Source organism: Podarcis bocagei (genome assembly GCF_964188305.1).
Source record: "Podarcis bocagei genome assembly, chromosome: 9".
NCBI lineage: Eukaryota > Metazoa > Chordata > Lepidosauria > Squamata > Lacertidae > Podarcis > Podarcis bocagei.
In genome coordinates this window covers 2,532,941-2,551,812 of record NC_138134.1, presented here as the reverse complement: position 1 = coordinate 2,551,812, position 18,872 = coordinate 2,532,941, and the positions used below count along the sequence as shown (strand labels likewise).

Here is an 18,872-nt window from a genome sequence, read left to right as displayed (position 1 = left end):
AAGGAGGTGCTCACCCAAGATTTGATGATACATGGTCCCGTCCATCGTCCCTTTGATGTGGTGAAGGTGTCCTGTCCCCTTAGCAGAAAAACACCCCCAAAGCATAATATGTCCCCCTCCGTGTTTGACGGTGGGGATGGTGTTCTTTGGGTCGTAGGCAGTGTTCCTCCTCCTCCAAACACGGCGAGTTGAGTTGATGCCAAAGAGCTCGATTTTGGTCTCATCTGACCACAACACTTCCACCCAATTCTCCTCTGGGCCATTCAGATGTGCATTGGCAAACTGCAGACGGGCCTGTACGTGTGCTGTCTTGAGCAAGGGGACCTTGCGGGCTCTGCAAGCTCTCAGTCCTTCACGGCGTAGTGTGTTACCAACTGTTTTCATGGTAACTATGGTCCCAGCTGCCCTGAGATCATTGACATGTTCCCCCTGTGTTCTGGGCTGCTTCATCACCATTCTCATGATCATTTCAACTCCACGAGATGAGAACTTGTATGGAGCCACAGACTGAGGGAGGCTGACAGTTATTTTGTGTTTCTTCCATTTGCGAATTATTGTACCAACTGTTGTCACCTTCTCACCAAGCTGCTTGGCAATAGTCTTGTAGCCTAGTCCAGCCTTGTGCAGGTCTACAATCTTGTCTCTGACGTCCTTGGACAGCTCTTTGGTTTTGGTCATGGTGGCTACTTTGGAATCTGCTGGATTGATTGCTTCTGTTGACAGGTGTCTTTTGTACAGGTACAGTAATGAGCTGGGATTATAGGTAAGACCTCTCCCTTACAGCAGGAGTTTCTAATCTTAGCTCATTACATACAGTGAAGATACCAGGTAGCCTGACATCTGGCTGGTTGATAGGGGATCAAATACTTATTTCACTCATTATAATGCACATCAATATCTGACTTTTGTCTTCTGGGTTTCTGAGGGTTTTCCTGTTGTTATTCCGACTCTCACAGCTACAATAAACCTACCATTAAAATTATGGACTGGTCATTTCTTTGTCAGAGGGCAAACGGGCAAATTTAGCAGGGGATCAAATACCTTTTCCAATCACTGTAGATAAATATACAAATTCAGTGAATGTGGACTGAAATCACTATCAGAAAAAAATCCCCAAATGGTGGATATGTTCATCCATTGTCTCTGAAAATTCATAATATAGCTTTCTGCAATGTTATTTTTCTAGAAAAAGAGGTGCTGGAACTCACAATGGACACCTCCCTTGTTCTCTTGAATGGCAATGGCGCCACCTGAGAGGGGCCGGAACTGAGGTCCAGTGAGTTCTGGCTGGAAAAAATCCCTGGCTTTCTGAGATCTGTTGGATTAGAATATCCTAAACACAGAGCAAGTCACGGTTTTTCTGCCTTGCTGAATCCACTATACTCAGAGAGAAAGCCGAAGATTTACAGCCTATAAAGCTGTCGCATGGGTCAGAACAGACGGCGGCTCTCATCATCATGTCAGGGCTGACTATTTTTAAAATTACTGTTTGATGTCAGGATTGCCTTGAAGGGAAAGGAATGACAGGCTTGGTTACAGGCCTAGCAAGTAAAGGCAGGATTATGGACTCCAAACTTTTGAAAATTCTGGTATCTCTATGGTAGTTTTTGTTACGTGAATGGTGCCACAGATCCCCTGGGTGGGCTGTGCAGATTCCCCGGGGTCCACAGACCACCGAATGGGATCCACTGCCTAAATTAAGCTATTTAGTTGTAAAAACTCTAGTGTTTAAGGCTTATCATCTTGCCTCACAAGAAATGACACATTCAATGGAATTACAGTGGTACCTCAGTTTAGGAACAGTCCGGTTTAAGAATGATTTTGTTTACAAACTCTGCAAAACCGGAAATAGCCTCTTGGTTTGAGAACTGAATCTGAACAGTGGAAGGGCACTGGCGGCAGGAGGCCTCATTAGGGAAAGCGCACCTCGGTTTAAGAACAGTTTCAGTTTAAGAACAGACTTCCGGAATGGACTAAGTTCGTATACCAAGGTGCCACTGTATGCCTAAAAAAGATTGGTTTTTTTTACATTGCCTAACTGTCGCTATTGGCAATCGCCACTTTCTTCTGAAAGGCTACTAGTAGGCCAGAGTGATTATTATTTATATCCTGCAGAATAAGACTACAGCTAATGGAAGAAAATATGATCCAATGAAGGTATGAGTTTACATCACCACCTCCACCATTAAATATATAAAAAAATTGTCCAGTAGCACCTTAGAGACCAACTAAGTTTGCATGCACACGAAAGCTCATACCAGGAACAAACTTAGTTGGTCTCTAAGGTGCTACTGGACAATTTAAAAAAAAGTATATTTCTACTGCGTCAGACCAACACGGCTACCTACCTGAATCTATCTGCCATTGAAGTTATTTATGCACCAGCTGATTTTAGTGTTTATTTGTTTAAAGAAACAAGAGTATGCCCATTTCACATAAAATTCAATTTTCAGTTACTTAGTACCTTGTAAATGTCTAAAACGTAACCAAAATGCATCCCGTTCTGTGAGCATCTTTTACAACAGTAGTGTAAACACGGGAGGTTGGATCCCAAGAAAGTAACTTTATGATCCCACCCAGTTTTGGGTATAAATGAGATATGAAGAGGTCTCTCTTAACGAAATGCTTCCATCAGATGTGCTGATGATGCCCAAAGTGTTCCATTGCAGTTCTGCACTGAACTGCTCATTAAATCTAGCAGCAAATTATTCTGAATATTTATTCACATTCCTTCCAAAAGATGATTGTTTTCCAATCAATATTTTAAATTTAGAGAAATGTAATTTAAAATCTTTTCCCAAGCCACTAATTCTGAGTCAGTCTGTATCAAATACGCAATTCAGAACAATAACATTTGTGCATTGCATTTCCAGAGTCTTGGAGCTGTAAGGCTGACAAAAAAGAGTAAAACACAAGGCGGATGTTTTATGTTGAAGGACTATGTTGTCAGATTTATGATTTGGGGCATTGTGGGACAAATGAACCGTGCCAACCACATTTGCATCCCGTCATGCAAGTTCATGTGTCCAAGTACTTCAATCTGCAAAGATTTACCCAATTACAAAATATTTGTAATGGATATGCAAAGGCTTATTTCTTTTAAAATTCCCAGTACAGTAATGTGGGGGAAGCCAGCTCATCTGTCATTCATGTTAATTTAATTATCAGACCACATTCAATATAAAATGCAAATGAGTTCAACAGTTGATAGAACATACTAATTGTGTTCATTAATTAGATCAGATAGCAAGGAGAAAACCAAAAGTGCCACAAGTTGCAAGAGGGTTGTTAATTAAAGACAACATTTTGAATTAGAAACTGTAATCCCACAGTAAGCCCCTGATTAGCTTACCCAAAGGCAGGAGCATTACTCCAATTACTCTGGTTTCACTTGTACACCCATCCATGGTATCGTGGGACCTGTTAAGCCAACAGAATTAATGTGGCTAATAAAGTGTGGGGATTCTGCCAGATTTGCAGGTGGCAGTGTGAAGAATGCAGAGGAAATCCTGGCCACCAAACAGCTGACTTGGGGGCAAACAGAGGCTGAACCTTCCCTTTCTCTCTGAAACAACTATGTGTGCATCAGTGTGTGTGTGTGTGCGCACAAGCGTGCATAGTTCTGGGGCTCAGAATCTGCTATGAGCTGCCCTCCATAGTTGGAGCAGGGCGGGGGGATTGTACATATTTTGCATGCAGAAGGTCCCAGGGTAGTCTCTGGCATGCCCAGGCAGGGCTGAGAAAGGCCTCTGTCTGAAACTTTGGAGAGCTGTGGGCAATCAGGGTAGCTAATCCTGAGCCAGCTGGCCCAGTGGTCTGGCTCGCTGTGAGGCAGCTTCCCATGTTCCATTTTGGAGGGGGAGGACTTGGTCTTCTGACCCCTTTAAGGCGATGAGTAAGGAAGAAGGGAAGGAGGATGCTCAGAGTCCTTTTCAGAGCCTTGGCCAAAAAAGGGAGAAAGGATTGGCACTCTAAAAACAAAAGCGCTCCTAAAATCCCCCCTCCCAAATGTGCCTTCCCACTCTGAAATGTACTCAAGGCTACTGAGGAAACAATCAAATCCAGACCTCTATTAATAAATATATATGGAACTATACATCTACCTGTAAACCGTGATCCTCTGATTAAGGGCTGTACATAAATAAATAAAAATAATTAAAACACATAAAATAAAATAATTAAAATACATTTCCAAAACATGACAACATATGTCCATGCAGCTCTTATAACCAACCATAGATGGAGTCACCAAGTGATTGTTTTAAATCTGCATCTTGCCCTTATTGCCCCAATGCTGCTGAAACATCAGAAAAGAGAAGCTTCCCACCCAGACACTAGCAAGGCCCAGATCCGTTTAGCTTCTTAAATGGAGCTATGAAGCACCTAAGGATCTATTTTATTTTATTTACTATTACATTTATACCACACCTTTCCTTCAAGGTGCTCAAGGTGGCGTCTGTGGTTCTCCCCCTCCTCATTCAATCCCCCCATTGACCCTGTGAGGTAAGTTACGCTGAGAGACTGCAAGTGGCCCAAGGTCATCCAGTGACCTTCATGGCTAAGTGGGGATTTGAACTCTGTGCTCTCCCAGGTCTTTACATCACACTGGCTCATGGCCTCAAGCCCCTCGCGCTATACAGACTGCAAAGCCTTGCAGCAATACAGCCTCTAGCACTCTGAGACGAAACACAGCCTCAGACTCTGCCTCTTGGCTGCCCTCACAAAGGCCATCTGCCATGGTGGCACAGTGCCTACTCGCAAGGTGGTCAGACCTTTGCCTCGGGGCACAAGTGTCAGCAGTGATGGGCACAGAATGGACTTGTCTTGGGAATCTCCGTTGTCTGCTGTTCCTGGCACGCTCACACGGCCCAGCCCTTTCTAATGAGCCACATCTGTCGCTAAACTTCTGCCAAAAATAAAATAAAAAAGTTAACCTGTAAGAGGAATTTTGGCACTTCTGTATGCCAACCAGGCCACTTTTCTTTTGCAATGGGAATTCAAAGAGTGCAGTCCTGCCTCTTGGGAATTCAGCATGAATGCATAACAAAAATACGGTCAGAAGGGCGTGTGGAAGGAGGGGCAGAGGCCTGTTCCTGGATCCTGCTTCCCTGGAGTTAAATGATGCTCCATATTCCAAATGCTGCTTTTAGCTCTGGAGTCAGCAATCCGAAGGGCTGGTGCCAGAGAAGGCAAAGAGTCTCAACTTCTAGTGATTGCCATGCTAAAAGGATGGCGATGGGCTGGGTGATCTTGAGCTGGGTGAAAGAGAAGTTCCCAGGTACATTCCTCCACATTCCCAGGTATTATTTACTGATTGATTTATATACTGCCCTTCATCTGAAGGTCACAGGGTGGTTTACAACACAAAAGCGCAAAATGCATATAATAATAATGCCACCTCCCAATATACATTTAAAATGCCATTGATTAATTAACAGCCCAAGACTTGGTTGAAAAGGAGTATTTTCACCTGGTGCCTAAAGATATGCAATGATGTGGTGCCCAGAGAGCCTCCCTGGGGAGACCACTCCACCAATGGGGACCCACTGCAGAAAAGGCCCCTTCTTGTGTTGCCACCTTCTGGACCTCTTGTGGAAGGGGCACGTGAAAGAGGGCCTCCCATGATGATCACAGAATCTGGGTGGGTTCCTATGGGGAGAGGCGATCCTTGAAGCATTGCAGTCCTGGGTCATTTAATAATAATAATAATAATAATAATAATAATAATAATAATAATAATAATAATAATAATAATAAATTATTTATACCCCGCCCATCTGGCTGGGTTTCCCCAGCTACTCTGGGCGGCTTCCAACTGAATATTAAAAACAGTACAGCATCAGACATTAAAAACTTCCCTAAAGAGGGCTGCCTTCAGTTGTCTTTTAAAAGTAAAATAGTTGCCTTGACATCTGCTGGGAGGGCGTTCCACAGGGCGGGTGCCACTACCGAGAAGGCCCTCTGTCTGGTTCCCTGTAACCTCACTTCTTGCAATGAGGGAACCGCCAGAAGGCCCTCAGCCCTGGATCTCACTGGCTGAACGATGGGGGTGGAGATGCTCCTTCAGGTATACAGGACCGAGGCCGTTTAGGGCTTTAAAGGTTATGTGGTCCCGGCGGCCACTCCCAGTCACCAGTCTAGCTGCCGCATTCTGGATTAATTGCAGTTTCCAGGTCACCTTCAAAGGTAGCTCCACGTAGAGCGCATTGCAGTAGTCCAAGCGGGAGATAACCAGAGCATGCACCACTCTGGCGAGACAGTTCGCGGGCAGGTAGGGTCTTAGCCTGCGTACCAGGTGGAGCTGGTAGACAGCTGCCCTGGACACAGAATTAACCTGCGCCTCCATGGACAGCTGTGAGTCCAAAATGACTCCCAGGCTGTGAACCTGGTCCTTCGGGGGCACAGTTACCCCATTCAGGACCAGGGAGTCCCCCACACCCACCCGCCCCCTGTCCCCCCAAAACAGTACTTCTGTCTTGTCAGGATTCAACCTCAATCTGTTAGCCGCCATCTATCCTCCAACCGCCTCCAGGCACTCACACAGGACCTTCACCGCCTTCACTGGTTCTGATTTAAAGGAGAAGTAGAGCTGGGTGTCATCTGCATACTGATGAACACCCAGCCCAAACCCCCTGATGATCTCTCCCAGCGGCTTCATATAGATATTAAAAAGCATGGGGGAGAGGACGGAACCCTGAGGCACCCCACAAGTGAAAGCCCAGGGTTCTGAACACTCATCTCCCAACACCACTTTTTGGACACGGCCCAGGAGGAAGGAGCGGAACCACCGTATAACAGTGCCCCCAGCTCCCAGCCCCTCTAGATGGTCCAGAAGGATGTTATGGTCGATGGTGTTAAAGGCCGCTGAGAGATCCAGCAGAACTAGGAAAGAGCTCTCACCTTTGTCCCTAGCCCGCCGGAGATCATCAACCAGTGCGAGCAAGGCAGTTTCAGTCCCATGATGAGGCCTGAATCCCGATTGGAAGGGATCCAAATGGTCCGCATCCTCCAGGGCGATAGTTGGCCAAATTGGCTTGGTCTAAAGATGTTTTTTTAAGAAGCGGTTTAATGACCGCCTCTTTCAGCGGGTCTGGGAAGGCTCCCTCACAGAGGGAAGCATTCACCACCCCACGGAGCCCATCGCCCTGCCCTTCCTGGCTTGCTTTTATCAGCCAGGATGGGCAAGGATCAAGGAGACAGGTGGTCGGTTTCACTTGTCCAAGCAGCCTGTCCACATCCTCGGAGGTAACAGATTGGAATTGATCCCATGTAACAGGACTAGACAGAACTCTAGCACTCTCCCGCCCTGGCCCTGCTCCCACGGTGGAGTCTACCTCCTTCTGAATCTGAGCGACTTTATCTGCAAAAAACTTTGCAAAAGCATTGCAGGAGATCTTGGGGTCCTTACCAGGCCCCGGTGGTGCAGGTGGTTCCGATAGATTGCGAACCACCCGAAAAAGTCTCCTGCTGCTGTTTTCTGCAGATGCAATAGAAGCGGCGAAGAAAGTCCTCTTCGCTGTCGCCATTGCAACTTGGTAGGCTCGACGTTGAGCTCTAGCCCGTGTCCGGTCTGATTCGGAGTGAGTTTTCTGCCACTGGCACTCTAGCCGTCTCAACGATTGTTTCATCACCCTCAGCTCTGGGGAAAACCACGGGGCTGTCCGGGCTCCATGCAATCAGAGAGGGCGCTTCGGAGCCAGACAGTCAATAGCCCTGGTTAACTCCGCATTCCAGCAGGCCACCAGGGAATCAGCTGAAAGGCCATCAACTTGGGAAAAAGCATCCCCTACCACTCCCTGGAAGCCAATTGAATCCATTAAGTGGCAGGGGCGGACCATCCGAATCGGTCCCACCTCCCTGAAGAGGGGAAGGGTCGCAGAGAAGTCCAGTTGCACCAGGAAGTGATCTGACCATGGCACTTCTTTTGTTTTGCTTTTAGTTAATGTCAGATCACCAACATCCGTAGAGGTACCGTATTTTTCGCTCTATAACACGCACCTGACCATAACACGCACATCGTTTTTAGAGGAGGAAAACAAGGGAAAAAATATTCTGAATGAAACAGTGGACGTATCATTTTTGTGCTTCATGCTGTGGCCACAGACATGTGATCTGATGGTGAATTTGGGGTGACCCAATGCAAAAATCCTGAGAATCCCTGTGGATCCATGCTTTGTAACCACGTTTTTGCACCATTGCAGCCCCAGGCAACAGTGGGTGCGTGATTTTTTTGGGGGGGCAGGCTGTAGCCATGGACATGCTATGTGCTCTGATGGTGAATTTTAGCTGACCCAATGCAAAGATCCTGAGGATCCATGTGGACCCATACTTTTTAACCACGTTTTTGCACCATTGCAGCCCCAGGCAACAGTGGGTGCGTGATTTTTTTTGGGGGGGGACAGGCTGTAGCCATGGACATGCTATGTGCTCTGATGGTGAATTTTGGCTGACCCAATGCAAAGATCCTGAGGATCCATGTGGATCCATGCTTTGTAACCACGTTTTTGCACCATTGCAGCCCCAGGCAACAGTGGGTGCGTGATTTTTTTGGGGGGGGGACAGGCTGTAGCCATGGACATGCTATGTGCTCTGATGGTGAATTTTGGCTGACCCAATGCAAAGATCCTGAGGATCCATGTGGATCCATGCTCTGTAACCACGTTTTTGCACCATTGCAGCCCCAGGCAACAGTGGGTGCGTGATTTTTTTTTTGGGGGGGACAGGCTGTAGCCATGGACATGCTATGTGCTCTGATGGTGAATTTTGGCTGACCCAATGCAAAGATCCTGAGGATCCATGTGGATCCATGCTTTGTAACCACGTTTTTGCACCATTGCAGCCCCAGGCAACAATGGGTGTGTGATTTTGGGGGGGCAGGCTGTAGCCATGGACATGCTGTGTGCTCTGATGGTGAATTTGGGGTGACCCAATGCAAAGATCCTGAGGATCCATGTGGATCCATGCTTTGTAACCACATTTTAAGTGGGGAGGGAAGGAAAAACACAGAAGGCTAAGAATGCAGGAGAGGGCTATAACGTGAGGAAAGGAAGGCAAAAGTTTCCCCCCACCCACCCACCCAAGCCAGCCAGCGTGCGCTCTCTCTCTCTCTCTCTCTCTCTCTCTCTCCCTCCCACCAGCATGACAGAAGAAAGCATTTTAACTGCATTAAGAACTATTTAGCAGCGAAACCTAAGCTTTGCCATCCCTTAAGAGGTACAGACACTGTAATCTTCCAGATCGCATGAATTTACAGGCAAAACACTGTTTAAGGATTTCATCCTTTTAAATGGAAGAAAGCATATTTGAATGCTGTGTGTCTCCAAAAACAAAAAGCAGGAAGTCAAACCTGTAATCTCTCTTCCCTTCACAAACATTGTTCCCTCCGGAGCAGGGAGAGGATAGAACAAAGGACGCTCTGCTTTTCCTCTCTTCTTGCCTGGAGGGGAGGGGCTTTCCCTGCTCTTTGTTCCGTTTGAGCAAACACAGTAACGAAACAGAGAGGGTGGGCAGTAAGACCCTGAGGCAGAATGCAGGAAAGCCACAGCTTCCTCTCTCACGGAGCTCCCTTCTCCCTGAAGCGCGGTTTGATTTTTGCCTCATTTTTCGGCTCCAGGGACCACACATTCGCTGCATAACACGCACAGACATTTCCCCTTCCTTTTTAGGAGAAAAAATCTGCGTGTTATAGAGCGAAAAATACGGTAAACACCAAGTCTAAGGCATGTCCGTGGCTATGAGTTGGGCCAAGGCTTTATAAATTAAAAAACAGCACTTTGACTTGGGCCCAGAAACTAATTGGCAGCCAGTGCAGTCAGAGTGTAGGCAGGGCTGGCAGACCACTGCTTGAACCTATGTAGAGCTGCTGCCAGTCAGAGTAGTTGAGCTAAATGGGCCAATGGTCTTGACTCAGTCTATGGCAGTTTTCCATCTTCCCACACAAATTGCATGCACTGCTCCACGTTGGGCTAAAGGTATTGCAGCACCAAAGCAGTTCTCAGGAATCCTGTAGTAAGGTTCACAAGTGGAAAAATTCACTTGTTTCCATGTTTACAGGCAAACCATGCATTTAGTATAAAAGCATTCAGGTGCTGAGGAACTAATGTAAATGAATGGGAGAGGAGCACAGAAAAATATTGGCTAACAAAATGCCCAAATACTTCAACACCAAAACCAAAAACCATATTCTGCTCTGAGTTAATACACTAATAAACTTCTTTTTTAAAATGGGAACTATCTATCATATTCTTTGTCCCAGCAGCTCAAGTGAAGGTGCAACCAGAGATCTGCACAGCAGCTTGTAGAGTCTGATCCAATTAACAGTGCAGCACTACATGTGTCTACAAAGTCTCCTCTTACCCTTCATTTTAACATCAAGTGCCAACAATGTGGTTTCAACATCAAGTCAACTTTTCCTCACTTACCCTCCCTGTCTTGCTTACCTTTCTGCAGACTCAAATTTCATTGACACTTTGGTTTACATTACAGTATTTATTTATATACCATTATATACCATGTTTCAGTCCTCATAAAGATATTGCCCAATTTCAGGTCCCCTGACCACTCGGGAACCAAGAAGGCCTCCTCTTCTTTTAATGGTTTACAAAGTAGAACAGAATCTTTGGACTAATTCAAAAAATACATTAAATCTTGCAGTTTCCTTCCAATATTGCAAAAAGCATGAAATCCAGTATAAGCCACAGTTACAAGAAAGTGAAAGTGAATTCCTAGTCTGTCACACAAAGCGTTTAATTCAAGTGATATTTAGGTGCAGGTTTGGGGCGACCTTCATAAGAAGAAGGAATCCCTCTAAGCGCCATTCTTTGATGTAAGAAAAATAACACGGCATCATTAGCAATGATATTGACAAAAACTGGGATCAAATTTATGACTGAGAACCATCACTAAATTAAATCCCAAATGCCCAGTCCTACTGAATGCAATGTGCACCAATACCTGTATTGTTGGTACTAGTATCTCCTATCCTTTGGGAAACAGTTTAACAACTAAATTCTAACCAGGTTTACTTCTAATACATTCTGTTGATTTTTCTGGGGCTTACCAAGTAAGGGTGTTCTCACTAGCACCCTAAAGAAAAGGCGATGCTATGCTGTGGCTTCTCTAGGACAAGTCTTCTCTGTGCTCTTTTGCTCTAAGAAAGGCAAAAGGGCCTCCTCTGAGTGGGAACCTCAGTTGAGCTGTAATCTGCAAATGGATGGCCTTACCTGATTATCTGGGTGCTTTACAGTGAAGTAGCCAATGCACACAATGACTTCGTGCAAGAGGGCTTCACAGGTGTGCTGGGAACAGTGCCACAGCAAAGAGCTTATAATGTGTCGGAACGCAAGGGACAGTCCTTCAGCGCCCACGATAGACTGAAAAACAAAGAAAAATTACACCTTTTTGCAGATTCCCAATGAAACCAAAGAGAGGTGTTGCTACAAATCACATGACTTTGCAACCTGGCCATTGGCTTGCGCCTACTGACTTCAGGAAGAACCTTGCATCCCAAACCCTGCAGTGTAGGAGGTTGGACTAGATGACCCTTGGGGTTCCTTCCAACTCAAAATTCTATGAAAAAGCACATTTTGTTACCTCAGAATTTGTAATATGCTCAGGATGTAAAAATTTGATAAACCAGTCATACAGTGCTTTAGGATTTGTGTTTGTTTTTTGGTTAAACGAACCAAAGCATATCCTCTCAATTCATGTCTCACTCCCCCCCCCACATGATATTCCTAATATGCACTACTGTAAATAAAGAGTGAATTTTAATTTTAAAAGGGCAGAGATGACTTTGCTGGCACTCTGTTAGCATTAAAAACCCAATTTAATCAGATCAATTTAACAATGTATCTTCCAAGAAAGCATAATTCTAATAAAAAATTCAGTAAAAAAGTAAAAGAAGAAATATTTTTTTATTTTACTAATGCTGTAAAATATATGCTTAATTACTAATTTGTGAGTGTGCTGAACAGCCACCCTCATATCACATATAAACATTATTACTATTTATTAAATAGCTATACTGCCCTTCATCTGAAGGTCAGAGTGGTTTACAATATAAAAACACAAAAATACATGAAACAATAACTCCCCAAATTCAGCTGAAACTGCAGCTTATACTGGCTTCTCCTGAACTGGCTAGGGGTTTGCTGAGTGTCAAATTTGGCTGCATGTTAAAAATATGGCTTAGTCAAGAGAATGGTCCAAGAAGGTAAGAGAAGAGATCATCACTCTTCACAAATAAGAAGCAGGATACCAAAGGATAGTGAAGGCACTGAATGTTCCAAGAGACACTCTTGGAAGCAAAAAGATAGTACTTTTAAATAATTGTTTGGTAAGGTATAATCAAAAGAATAAGATCCCTGTTAGCTTGGTGTGTGTGTGTGTTAAATGATGGTTGGCTGAGGGAGAAGAAAAGGGGCTCCCTGCTTATTCTGGAGAAGCCCACTTTATCTGCACAGCCCCCAGCCTCTATTTAATAAACATGTCAGCCAGAAAAAGCGACACAAGGTCAAAGGGGGAACGTGATGTATGAGGAAAGAACATCAAAGTCTACTAGCTTGAATGGAGCAACCCTATAGGCCTGTGGGAAAATATCTGCCATCTACAGTTCTTAGCTCCCTGTCTTGGAGTTTGCATAAAATAGATGTGTTTAACCTACATGGCAGAGTGGACACATGCCAGCCAAAATTCAGCAGAAAGCTGGGGTCTTCTCCACTGGCGGAGGAAGAGGAGCGCGGGGGGAGCGCCCCCCCTGGCAGCGTGCCATCGTGGCTGCCCACCCGCGCTGGGTGAGCATTGCCCCCACAGGCGGGCCCCCCTGCTCTCTGCCCCCCAGTGCCAGAGCATGAAGCTCCGCCACTGGTCTTCTCCCCTCCCTCCTTCCCTCCCCCAACAGCCATATTTGCTTCAAAAAGAAAGATACACCTTCCATCACCCAAATTAATATGCCATGATAAAACATTTCCTAGCGCAATTTCATAAGAACTTAAGCTCTGCTGGATCAGACAACCGTCTCACCTAAATCAATATTAAGCCAGATGTCCCCAACAAGCTCAAAAACTGGGCATGAAGGCAACAGCCCACAGCAACTGGGATTCAGAGAAACATTTCCTCAGAAATTGGTGGTCCCAATCAGGGCCATCTTTACCATTAGGCAAAATGAGGAACCCTGCCCTGGGTATTATGAAAGAACAGCAAATGGCTAGGTATTTAATGTGGTATTACTGTTTTATTTTTAGTAGCAAAACAGCTTGAGTGGCCCCGAGTGGGATGAGGCTTGACTCTGAAGTAAGGCCCATTGAGTTCAATAGCCATCAAAATGAGTTGGAGAAACAAGGTTGCATGCTGGACAATTTTATTAAGCCCTTCCCCTCAAATTACTGGGTCATTTCACTAAATCTCTTCCAAATCCTAATACAAGACAGTTGGGAACCTTGCTTGCTTGACCACCATTGGGCCCTGAGAGGGCTACTGTACATGTACTTTCAAAAAGTGGCAGGTGCAGCTCTGAATTCGAGAGCCATGTCTGAGAGCATGGTTTCCATGACAAGGTTCCAGGCTGCAGGTATCCTTGTGCAGCAACTTGACCACTCACTGACTTTCTGGATTTGGCTTCAGGCAGAGGGATCTTTCTGGCTGTGCTCATCAACCCCTTAAACATCATGGCACTTGAGAGAATGGTAAGACATAAATGTTGACCACCCGGCAGCCAAAACAAGTTTGAGGGCCAACCCCCCTGTGACCCAGGACCAGGACATCATTAGTCACCAGTCTAAGGAGCACCTCACTTCAAAGTCAGAACCAAGTGAGCAGCTGCCTGCCTTCTGAGTAAGCAATGGGACTGTGAAAGATAGAAGTCGTCTTATGTTCTGTTTCTGCCCATCCTTCTGTAAGGGTAGGGTATTGCCGCTGGGTCCACGTCTAGCTAGAATGCAGCAGGAAGAGCTTTTCTGGCATTCATTTAACTGCTCCTTGCCCTGGCGTCCCTGGGAGATTGCCTCAGAGTCATTTACTACAGTGTATTACGTGCTGACATCTTCTTGGGTTTAGTCCGTTTTCCCCAACACAGGTTCCCGTATGTTCTAGTGGTCCATGTTTAACCGTCGCTGATAACAACAGACCAGAGGGCACCAGAGTTTGTATATAAATGTTAAAAGTCATTTTTCAAGGAAACAATGTATTTCCTCTTTAACCAGTTTTAATAGCAGTTCAGAATCCTGCACTGCTTCTCCCTGACGCCTTCCAATTGTTTAGACTCTGAAGATAAATGGAAAACGTACCTATGAACTTGGGGGTTATTTGTGCTTATCTGAATCTTCATGCTGCCCATAGTCCTGCACTTGGGCTCATCACCTTTTGAGAAAAAAGAGCTGCTTGCCCAAATTGCTTAGGCAGCACTCTCTTAAAAAAAGAGGGGGAACCACAGGACACATGACTCTGTCCTGCCCCCCCCCCCGCAACTTCCAGGAGCTTTTCAAGGATGCACATGTCTGGCAGCAAAGGGGAGGTGGGTGTCAGGAAGTCCTGCTTCCAGTTCTATGGATTTTGTATAAACACATATACGTAACAAGGGGAAGTCTAATAGTTCTCAAGCATTTGGGTGGGGGGGGGGGTTCAGGTTGAATGCCAAGTGAGGGGTGGGCTGCATTATGTCAATGAGCAGTCCGGAGCCTTGGGCCCCTGTGCTCCCCCCTGTCATCCAACCCTAGTTTCCAATCCTGGATGGCAAGGCAAGTAGAAACCATAATTTGCCATCTTAGGTAGGACTGAAGGTACATAGTGTGCTTACTTAAGGTTCCTTGCTATTCATCCATGTCAGGGGTGGTGGTGTCTGAACCACCCCAGTGTGTGCGTACATTGAGGAGTGGTGGAGAATATTACCTGGAAAGCTGGTAGATCAAGAACTGCAAAACTGTTGAAGAAACGTAAACTCTTGAGAGCCACTTGAACAGTGTTCTCAGCGTAGCTCTCTTTCGGGCTAGTCGTGCTCAGGTCTGCAATTGTGCCGTGAAAAAGAATGCAGTATAACATGTGCAACACCCCAACCAGGTCTGTAGTCTCAAGAGCAGTTGTTAGCCCGGTGGGATCCTGATGAGCACCATCAAATATGCTCCAAGACCTGCTGAAAAAAGCAACAAAGGATCTTCTTGAAAACCAGCAACGTGAGCTAAGATTATTTATATCAAGCTTTTCTATAAAAAAATTGCAGTGCCTTCATAAGCTAGGCTTTAAGAACACAGAAATATATAAATAAAAATATGACATTTCATAGCGTTTGACAGGCAAAACCAAGGATATACTAACAAGCCCTCCCGTCATTTTTATTGCAAGAATGGCTTTGATAAGCCCCCCCCTTCCCATTATGCATTGCTAAAAGCTCAATCATTTGAATTACAACGTCCACTTGGTGGATGTGCTTTCTACTCAGGTGCTGATTTCTCTCTGCAAGCCTAAAGACTAAAGAATTAAAAGACAAAGTGGGAAGGAACGACAGTCCTCCCACCTCCTCTCTCAAATCTCTCTAGCGTTCCAGGCAAGAGATCATCCCTGCCTCACTTTCAAAGGTGAGAGAGGTGGAAGAGTGTTGAGGGGAATGAGGTCTTCATAGGTGCCATGTTGGGAATACCACCTGTTGTGGGTGAGATACCAAATTCAGTGCAGCCAGCTTGGCAATCCATGGACCACACAGAAATCTTTGCTAGAAGAAGCTGTGGATTAGCATAGTTGATAGAGGTAAGAGGAAAGCGACAGCACTTGACATGCTTAAATCCCATGGATTCCAGTCCCACCTAGTCAAGTTGCATGGGATTAATTCCAATCTGTTGCCTCTGAGGATGTGGCTAGGCCGCTTGGAAGAGTGAAATCAACCACCTGTGTCCTTGATCCTTGCCCATCCTGGCTCATAAAAGTGAGCTGGGCAGGGCGGAGCTCTGCAGGGTGATGAATGCTTCCCTCTGTGAGGGAGCCTTCCTAGTGGTTATTAAACCGCTTCTTAAAAAACCATCTTTGGACCCGGCCAATATGGCTAACTATTGCCCAGTCTCAAATTTTCCATTCTTGGGCAAGGTGATTGAGCAGGTGGTTGCTGAACAACTCCAGGCACGCCTGGAGGATGTGGACCATTTGGATCCCTTCCAATCGGGATTCAGGCCTCACCCTGGCACTGAAACTGCCTTGGTCACACTGGTCAAGGATCTCCAGTGGGCTAGGGACAAGGGTGAAATCTGGTTCCTAGTTCTGTTGGATCTCTCAGCGGCCTTTGATTCCATTGACCATGACACCCTTCTGGACTGTCTAGAGAGACTGGGAGCTGGGTGCACTGTTAGGCAGTGGTTCTGCTCCTTCCTCCTGGGTCGTGTCCAGAAAGTGGTGTTTGGGGATGAGTGTTCAGACCCCTAGGCTCTCACTTGTGGGGTGCCTCAGGGCTCAGTCCTCTCCCCCACACTTTTTAACATCTATCTATATGAAGCCGCTGGGAGAGATCATCGGGGGTTTGGGCTGGGTGTTCATCAGTATGCAGATGATACCCAGCTCTACTTCTCGCTTATATCGGAACCAGTGAAGGCAGTGAATGTCCTGTGTGAGTATTTGGAAGTGGTTGGAGGATGGATGATGGCTAAGAGATTGAGGTTGAATCCCAACAAGACAGAAGTACTGTTTCTGGGGGACGGGGGAAGCAGGTGTGCGGGACTCCCTGGTCCTGAATGGGGTAACTGTACACCCGGAAGAACCAGGTGCATGGCCCGGGAGTCATTTTGGACTCACAGCTGTCAATGGAGGCACAAGTCAATTCTGTGTCCAGGGCAGCTGTCTCCCAGCTCCATTTGGTACATAGACTGAGACCCTATCTGCCTGCAGACTGTCTCACCAGAGTGGTGCATGCTCTGGTTATCTCCCGCTTGGACTACTGCAATGCGCTCTATGTGTGGCTACCTTTGAAGGTGACCCAGAAACAACAACTAATCCAGAATGTAGCAGCTAGACTGGTGACTGGGAGTGGCTGCCGAGACCATATAACACCAGTCCTGAAAGACCTACATTGGCTCCCAGTACATTTCTGAGCACAACAATAAAGCCTCTCTCTGCATTGTGCCCAATACTAATAGTAGTTACTGTGCACTCCACTTATCTTCCTAATACAGATAGCTAATATCAGAAAGACCACTGAATATGTTCAAAATGCCTTTGGCCCCTTTTTATGAACCAGGGAGTATTTCTGACACAATGCTAAACTCGGATGGTGTGGCTTACATAAATAGGATGCTTCTCTGGGTCAGAGGAGCACATCCAAAAGGAAGCAAGAGTCTATGGGCATCATGGTTTTCCAGTTGCCTATTTTTCTTCTAAATAAGCTCACTTAATTCTTGCCTGTAGTCCTTAGCATTTGGTGAATATGCTGTCTGCCGGCAATGGAAGGCAGAACAACCAGTTGTCAAGAAAAACTGCATATACTTTATTTGTCACCCAGCAGCCAAAACAGACATTGTCTTAATTACTGAAATAAAACACAAGACAAAGGCAGCTCATATTCCTTTGACCTTTTTGACCTGAACTTTGATTATTATTATTTTAAAAAAACACAAAAAAATCCTAGCCCATTCTGGGGACACATAGCGAACAATTCAACCTCTAGGTTAATGAGCTGCTAGCAAAGATTCCATGTGCTGACCTTTCATTACAAAACGCAGCACAGTAAGAACAAAAGAAGAATAACTGCTCACTCTTAAAGGGCAGGTGGATGTGCAGATATACTATTTGGAGATGTTTTGTACGCGTGTGATTAGTTGGGAGTTTTTATTCTGCACCACCAAGCTCTTGCAGTGAAATGCCTCTGAAATGTCCCTGTTTTATAGACATTGGCACACAGATCTTAGGAGGCTTCACGAGAAGCTTGCTAATGCCTCTGGAACAATTCCCACTAACTTCAGCGAACTTTGGAGTGGGCCCAAACAGTGCTACAGCCTATTTAACACTTGTGTCTGTTACAGAATTTAACATCTTCATCCAGGGCTCATAAGAAGCCAGTAACTTTTTACTTAAGAGGTTCTCACAGGTTTAAGAAAAGGACATTTTCATGTCCATTCCTCCTAATATAAATATACAGTTTTGCCTAATCTAGGCATTTTTAAAAGCAATTTCCCTTGCTATTACACATTTTTGTCCGCACTGTCCCCTAGTGCATGCATCTTTTTGGTTGGAAAACTTCACTGCAAAATTATGAGATGCATGAATTTCAAAGAATAATTTTGGTTTGTGTTATTGTGACCTGAGAGAGTGGGGATTGGAACCCTCGCCTTCTTGGTCCAAGTCCAAAACTCTACCCACTACACCATCCTCACTCTTGGGACAGAACATAGGCTACTACTCAGCCGCCCTGAGCCCGGCCTTGGCTGGGGAGGGTGGGGTATAAATAAAAATTATTATTATTATTATTATTATTATTATTAGTAGTAGTAGTAGTAGTAGTAGTAGTAGTATACCAAGCAACAAAAACCAAAGCATTAATATACCAATGAACAAATGGAGGCGCAGGCTTCATCAGAAGCATCAAAGGTTTATCAGCAAGTTACAGTTTAGGAGGAGGATCAGTTTTTTTAAAAAATAGTGCTGGATTCCAACTTGAATGAATAGACTCTTTTGAACTGTTCATTTTTAGTATTTGAAGTGTGCAGTAGATTAGGCCGATATTTTGCACCTTTGGTGGAATTCTAATTAGCTGCTAGAATATTGGCTAGAATTCTTGGGAATAACAGAAAAAATAGGCAGAATCTTAATTTGGACTCTTTTGTTGTAATGTTTTGAATGACAGAATTCAATCCTCTTTAAAACTGCTTGTTGGAAACCTTCTGAACACTGCAAAAGTTGTA

The 18,872-nt window shown here is 45.3% G+C and overlaps 1 protein-coding gene across 1 annotated transcript in view; it reads right to left on the bottom strand.

The window, feature by feature from the left end:
- SCAPER (S-phase cyclin A associated protein in the ER) overlaps nucleotides 1-18,872 on the bottom strand; it is a 212,502-nt gene that overhangs the window by 23,560 nt on the left and 170,070 nt on the right. Inside the window, exons 28-29 of the mRNA XM_081207983.1 lie at nucleotides 14,887-15,124; nucleotides 11,223-11,372 (exon numbers count right to left, since the gene is read on the bottom strand). Coding sequence (XP_081064109.1) covers nucleotides 11,223-11,372; nucleotides 14,887-15,124 — 388 coding nt within the window. The remainder of the gene's footprint in view (nucleotides 1-11,222; nucleotides 11,373-14,886; nucleotides 15,125-18,872) is intronic.